Source organism: Hibiscus syriacus, unplaced genomic scaffold, assembly GCF_006381635.1.
Source record: "Hibiscus syriacus cultivar Baekdansim isolate YM2019G1 unplaced genomic scaffold, ASM638163v2 tig00010263_pilon, whole genome shotgun sequence".
In the NCBI taxonomy this organism is placed as follows: domain Eukaryota; kingdom Viridiplantae; phylum Streptophyta; class Magnoliopsida; order Malvales; family Malvaceae; genus Hibiscus; species Hibiscus syriacus.
In genome coordinates, this window is record NW_024062210.1 from 298,201 (window position 1) to 306,111 (window position 7,911).

Consider the following 7,911-nt stretch of genomic DNA (forward strand, 5'->3'; position numbering starts at 1 on the left):
AAATCCTTGTATAGGTTCAGCACCGACTGATAATTCCTTATGGACCTAAGACGACTCTTGGGTGGGCTCCTAGGCCTAGTGGTAAGCCCTTATGGACCCTACGGCACTCCCTTAGGGTGGTTCCTCTGCTGTGTGCATTGGGTAAGTCCTTATGAGCTTAAGGGCACTCCCCTCAGTTAGGCACCTACGCTTCGGTTAGGGTAAGACCTTATAGACCCAAGGTGCTCCCTTAGGTTGTCACCTACGCCCTTCAGACCTTGGGTAAGTCCTTATGGATGCAGTTCTTGGGAACTGCATATGGTGTTCGGTTGGAGGACGATTCTGAAAATTTAAACTAAAAACACTACTGAAGTTTTCACATATTGGTACTGAACTGATTTTGAAACCTCTACCGTCGTTTCATGACTTTATTGATGAACTAATTTTGAAATTTAAATTGTATGTTTATTTATGTATTGTTGGAACACACTGAGCTCCCTAGCTCACTCCCCAAATTTCTCTCTTTCAGATACTTTTGGATAGGCGACCCGTACCAGGCACTTGGAGGATCTACATATTCATACAGTGACTTTTTGTTGTAATGTTTTATCTTCTGAGCTGCATATAATTTGGGTGACATGTGCCTATGTTTTGAAAACACTGCTTTTATTACTGATGTTAGACTTGCCTGGGTACTGATTTCAAAATATTTTATTTTTACTACTTTAATTTATTGAATTTAAACTTTGATGCTATTAATTATATTTTTAAAGATGTTTAATTATAATTCAGATTTTAAGTTATCGAAGAATGTCTTGGGAAATTTTTTTATTGTAATCCATTAGATCTGGTCTTGACGCATAGGTCGGGTATAGGGAGTTACACACATATTAATAAAATAATGAAACTTGTGTATCATATAATTTATAGAATTTGAATCCATTAAGTGGCTTCAGTAATTAAATGGAGTGTTGTTCTCTCTAAAGTCTTGAGTTCGAGCAGTTGCATCTGTAGGGGTTATGTGTTACAATGATTAAGAAATAGTTTGAACATATATTATCTTATATTCACACATATTATTAAAAAAATTATAAAATATGTGTATCACGTCATTTTTCATTTACTTTCTTATGCATGAAAATGTGAAGTTCTTTTGTGACTTTTCTGGATAGATTAATGGGAATTTGGGAATAATAAAATGTTGAAGGGTGTTTTCGACTTTTCATCGTTAGTAATAATTCTTAACATTTATGATTGAACTACCATTCAATTGAAGCATACCGTTTTCGGCTAACATTTTTTTTCTTTCATTTCGATTGGATATAAAAAGAGTAAACATTAAAAGAAGTGGAGAGTGCTATGCAGATACCATTAAAACAAGGTTTAAAAACGACATGGCATCTTATTTATAATATAATAACATATTAACATTTTTCGTGAGAAAACATAATATTTTAATACAAGGTATTTTCTTATTCATGTTCCTTTATTTCTTTAATTTTTTTGTTTCTTGTTTGTTCTTAATTAATTTAGTTTAATTTTCATATTCGTAATGAATATTTCAAGATTGATCGACTTTATATCTATCGGAGTCCTACACTGAAAGACAATTTTATCTCTCTCCCCTTTCTATTTTCTTTTAAATTCATGAATCTTAAATTTTTTTAGTCGTTTGATTTTTTTAAATTGTAACTCTTATTATTTTTATTCAAATCATCACATATATTTAATTAAGAGTTCAAATGATTTAAACTTTCATGCTTTTTTGTTGTTCAATAAAATTCGATGGTTTTATCAAGATTTAAATTCAAGACGGAAGGTGTAATATTAGTCTTGACAAGTCTATCATCATGACTAGGATATGTTGATAGCTTTATAAGTGTTGTTTTATGATTGTGTATATTGTAACATTGCATCTCTGACTGTGAGATGCAATTATTTATTACTTACGAATAATTTGAAGTAATAGAAGTACCGGTCACTTTATATAAATAGAATTTATGATTTGTGGTTTAATTCAAGTTGTAGTATTGGACTTGATGAGTTTTTCGTAATGACTAGGGTATAAGTTTGTAATCAACTAAATTTTTGAGTTAAAGTATGAGAGTTGATTTAAAATGATTAGGAGCCGACTTAAGAGCATGACTGAACTCTTGAGGTAAGTTGGGTCTCACTGAAAGAGAATTAGGATCATTTAGGCCTATGAAAAAGGGGATTATATATGGAAGTTAAATGTATAGGGACCGATCACATAAATAACCCATTGAAGGAAAATAAGGTTAATTCCCCTCCATTTTTTTATGTAAGACGTGGGATTAGAGGGGAGGGAGAAAGATAGCTTTTTACCCTTATCTTAACATTTTTTTAGAGAGAATCCATCTTAAGAAAGATATTAAAAAAAAGAATTTATGAACTTTAAAATGAGATTGATATAACTCGTTTCTGAAGACATGAACATGAGAAAGATTTAAGAGGGTTTAAACCTTGCAGTTAGTTTAGGTATAACTTAAAGTATACTTATGTTTCTAGATTTGTTTTAGTGCATTTCTCAACTTTATATATGATTAGAACTTCTTTTGGTTATTATTTGATGAGTGAAAGAAAGAAGAGAGCCCTCTAATGTTAATACAAAGAGTTGTAGGAAGTTTATCTAAGAACACCAATCGGTGTTTTGAGCTAAGTACTCCTAATCTTATTGAATATCATGACGTTAAAAATGTCACATCAATAATTCTGTTAATTTTTTAATGTAGATAATCAAAATGAAATCAAAACTAAGCATTAGAATTAACAATCAATTGATCTAATGAGATAAGGTATTAGCTCTCTTAAGCAAGGTCAAGAGTTCGAAGCCTAGTGTTTGCGGATGGAACAAGTCAGATTGGAAGGGTCACCCTCATCTCTGCCAGTACCCGATATTGATTAATCGATCAATAGATCAGATATCGATGGTTATACAAAAAAAAAACTAAACATTAGATATTTTTTGAAAAAATAGTAATTGAGTGATGAAAACGGAACAAAAGTGATAATTGAGATACTAAACAATGTAGTTTACTCATGAATATTTAGGCCTTTGGTACTATATTTTTAAAAAAAAAACTTTAAATTTAAAATGTTTTAATTTAGAATCGAATATGGATCAGACTCGAATCAAATTCAAATCGAATATGAATTTAGATTGGACTCGGATTGGATACCAGTAGGATCCATATCTAATTCATCTCCCATTAGGACTCAAATATTTTTTTTCGGATTCAGATTCCAATGTTTATAATCGGATTTGAATCGAATTTATTTTTTCAAATCGACATGAACTCGGATAGAATTCGGACTAAATTGCTACACTAACGTGGTGCACTGGTTCGCCTGCCAAGAAAGGCTAAATGGTGAATGATTGCCCTCTAAAACAGTAAATGGTGAATTATTGCCTTCTAAATCAGTAAATGGTGAATGATTGCCTTCTAAAACAGTGACATAGCAGCCCCATTAAATGAGCGAATGAACGGTGGAGGAATCTCAAAACTAAAGCAATAATGGGTTTGTTTACTTCACTTGTTTGGCTTCCATTTCTCCTTCTTCCCCTATTGCTACTCTTGAAGAAGAAGACCGATCAAGTTAACAAAGAACCCAAGAATCTCCCTCCGAGCCCACCCAAGCTGCCGGTTATAGGTAACCTGCACCAGCTCGGTGCACTACCGCACAAATCTCTGTGCCAACTTGCTCTCAAATATGGTCCAATCATGCTCCTTCATCTCGGTCGCATGCCGGTGTTAATCGTTTCATCGGCCGATGCTGCCAAGGAAGTGTTGAAGGTCAATGATCTCGCTTGTTGTAGTAGGCCTAAGTTGGCTGGTCCGGGGAGGCTTACGTACAATTATTTAGACATAGCATTCTCTCCGTACAGTGAGTATTGGAGAGAACTGCGGAAAATATGTGTTCTTGAGGTTTTCAGTGTGAAGAGAGTGAAGTCTTTTCGGTTCGTAAGAGAAGAAGAGGTCGGATCGTTGATGGATTCGATCTCTCAGTTGGCATCGTCCTCGCCGACTGATCCCGTGAATGTGACGGAGAAGGTATTTGCTTTATCCGGAAGCATAATATTTAGAACAGCTTTCGGCAAGACCTTCCGTGGAAGCGAGTTCAATCGTGCTAAGTTCAACGATTTGGTGCACGATGTCGCGACCGTGGTCGGAACTTTCTCCTACGACGAATGCTTTCCGGGGTTCGGTTGGATTATAGATAGGATAAGAGGTCATAATGGAAGAGTGGAGGGAGTTTTCCGTAAGTTGGATGCTTTGTATCAACAGCTTATCGATGATCATCTTAAACCTGGAAGGGCAAAGCATGAAGATGACATTATTGACGTGATGCTTGGAATTGAAAAGGAACAAATTGAGGAACATGGTCATCGTGCTTGGCTCACTAAAAATCATATCAAGGCAGTTCTCCTGGTAAGTCATTTGAAAAAAAAATCATTTTTCTTTGTCATGTTAGACCTTATCTGGACAAAACAGCCCAAACTAATTAATTCATTTGAAAATGATAGTTTACCTAAAACTCTTTGTTTCAGTCTTAAAATTATGTTTTAAATAGTTTTTTTTGGTGTTAATCTATTTTTGTAACTTGTGATAATATCAAATCGATTTTTGAGTTTGGTTGGACGGTCCAGCCATGCATAGATTGGACATAAGGATGTAAATAGGGTGTTCACTCCTCTAAATAAATTAAATTAATCGATAAAATTATATTAATCTAGTTAAATGGTTGTTCATCAAACTTAGTTCGGTCGAAGAATGATTAAATATTTTTTTAATATTCGGTTAATGGTTAATTCACTTCAAAATTAATGAATCGAATTAACATAAAATATTATATATATTAAATAAATATTTTAAATTCAAACCTATTAAGAATTAAGATCTAATTATTTTTTTAATCACACTAGACCTATTAAATTGTCAAAACCTAATTAGATTTTAACTCAAACAAAAAGAATACCTATATTAAACTCAAATTAATCTAATTAAAAATATAAAAAATATTCAGTTAATTCAGTCACCGACCGAGTTAACTAAATTTTGTTCGATTCGGTTAATGATTTAGAAAAAAATTCGGCTCGCTTAATAATTAAAGAAAAAGTTTGGTTAATTCAATTTTGGAGAATTTGGTCGGTTTGGTGGTCGAACCGACCATTTAAACACTCCAAGTTGTAAATGAGACGAGATAGTTCATAAATTATCCGAGCTTGACTAGTCAAACTTTGATCAATACTCGATTCAAATGGACTTGAGCTTGAGCTCAACTCAAATTTTTAACGAGTAGAAACGAATTATTTGATACCCGACTTTAAAAGCTCGCAAACGAACTCGAAAAAAATAATATATTAAAATTTTAATTTTTTAAATTATATTATTAATAATATTAACATTTATATGTTTTTTTAAGTACAATATAAAGTTTTCATGTATTTAAGATTCAGGTTCGAGTTTCAATCGAGCTTGATTTGAAAATGTTTCGAATTCAAGTTTTTTTGAGTTTGAGTGAAATTTCAATTTTTGATATAGAATTTGACTTGATAATTTTAAACTTATAATCTTTTCAATAAAATCAAACTCAAATTTAAATTTTTCAAAATTTTCAGACTCAATAATACTTGTGTTTAACTAATCTCATTTTTAGCCCTAATTGTACATAGTTGTAACTAATGGTTGGTTTGCAGAACATGTTTTTGGGCGGCATAGAGACCAGTGCGCTAACTGTAATCTGGGCAATGGCGGAGCTATTGAGAAAACCAACCTTGATGAAGAAAGCACAAGACGAAGTCCGAGGCATCGTGGGGAAGAAAGGAAGAGTTGAAGAAACTGATCTGGATCAGCTTCAATACCACAAGATGATTATAAAAGAAACTCTAAGATTGCATCCTCCGGCGCCACTGCTGATCACCAGAGAAGCCATTTCACACTTCAAACTCAACAATTACGACATTGATACCGGTACACTTATCCAAATCAATGTTTGGGGTATTGCAAGGGACTCAAATTACTGGAGAAACCCAGAAGAGTTCTGTCCAGAAAGGTTTATCGATAACACTACGGATTTCAAAGGACAAAACTTTGAGTTGTTGCCATTTGGAGGTGGAAGAAGAGTGTGTCCAGGGATATACATGGGAACCGTCACATCGGAGCTTTTCCTCGCAAATCTCTTGTATTGTTTCGATTGGTGTTTGCCTGATGGAATGACAGAGGCAGACATTAACATGGAAGAGCAAGATGGTCAGTGCGTTACCCTTGCCAAAAAAACACCTCTTCTCCTTGTGCCACTGCCAAGTCTCTTGACCTAAACTCCATTGCTTATCTAATAGGAATGTATGTTATAAACTAAGGCCATGTTTGGATGAATAATATTCCACTGCAAACTGGGTGAGCTCGTTAAATAAGAGCGATCGGAGACCCAATTATGTTGTATCTACAAATAATAATGTATTATCTTCGTAGCTATTGTATCGTTATAAATGTAATACATATGTTGATAAGTCTATAAATTAAGTATTTGTATTTTTGTTTATATATTGTAATATTGAATCTCTTACTCTGAAATATAAGTACGTACTACATACAAGTAATTTGAAATAACTCAAGTTATATGCAGAGAAATATGATTTAAAAGTTATTTATAATTGATGATGACAATATTTCAACTTGTGTCACTTCATTAAAAAGATAAATTGTACTATGTTTATATATATATATATATATATATATATATATATATATATATATATATATATATATATATATATCCAAGACATTTATAAAAAGAAAATTTTTGAACTATCATGTTCGAGTGGTAGGATTTATCTGTGTATGAGTGATAATAATTTGTTCCTATTAAATATAGGATAAATAACATGTTTAGTACCTAAACTATCAATTTTATTTTATTTTAGTACTTAACCTTTCATTTGTTTCAAATCATTTTTAACATATATTTTTTTGTTTCATTTTTGGTATATCGGCGTTATAAACTTAGCAGAATTGCTACAACATGACACTTTTTATGGGTAAATTACATCATTCGTCACTCAACTATCTTCTCACTACTATTTTGGTCATTGAAGTTTATTTTTTAATTTAATTACATAACTTTCAAATTACTCCTAATTTAATCACTATAACTTTCAAATTTATTTTTTATTTTAATTATTTATTAATAAAATAATAATACTAAATGCCATGTCATAAAAATTATTAATAAAATAAATTAGAGTGACTAAAATATGAGCAATTTGAAAGTTTAGTAGTTAAGTTGAAATTTTTTAAACTTTAGTAATCAAAATAGGAGTGAGAATATAATTAAGTGATAATGATGTAATTTATTCATAAAAATGTCACATGCAAAAGTTCCATTAAGTTTTTAACGGTGGATATACTAAAATGAAATAAAAAATAAAAGTTAGGTATAGTTTTGAAACAAATGAAAATTTAAGTATTAAAACAAAATAAAAATGATAGTTTAGGTAATAAACATGTAGTTTACCCTTAAATATATTATTTTATTATTTTATTTCTATATTAAAATAAGAATTATAAATTCTATTGTTATTTGAAAAACGAAATGGGTTTATACGCATATAATTCCAGCTTTGAACTTGATGCTAAAAATTTGATATTAAAAAAGCATCTTATCGAAGAACAAATAGTTTGTTGACAATTTTATCAACATTTAAATTCATCTCACTTTAATCTAGGCACCGTTGTCGAGGACTTCGGCAAAATTACTGATTAAAATTTGTTTTTGATTTATGATTAGGAGTAACTCAGGAGAGCTAGTAGAATTTGAACTTGAGATCAAAGCTCACGTTCGAAAACTTAACAACACAACGAACCTAAACCAACACTAGGCACAACATCTGAAATTGACGCCACCTCTGAC

The 7,911-nt window shown here is 31.7% G+C and overlaps 1 protein-coding gene across 1 annotated transcript; it reads left to right on the forward strand.

The window, feature by feature from the left end:
* Window positions 1–3,430: 3,430 nt before the first annotated feature.
* LOC120203695 (cytochrome P450 71B37-like) lies at window positions 3,431–6,543 on the forward strand. Its single transcript, XM_039203882.1, has 2 exons — window positions 3,431–4,430; window positions 5,699–6,543. Exons 1-2 carry the CDS (start codon window positions 3,516–3,518, stop codon window positions 6,317–6,319), a joined length of 1,536 nt encoding a protein of 511 aa, XP_039059813.1. The 5' UTR covers window positions 3,431–3,515; the 3' UTR covers window positions 6,320–6,543.
* Window positions 6,544–7,911: the final 1,368 nt, after the last annotated feature.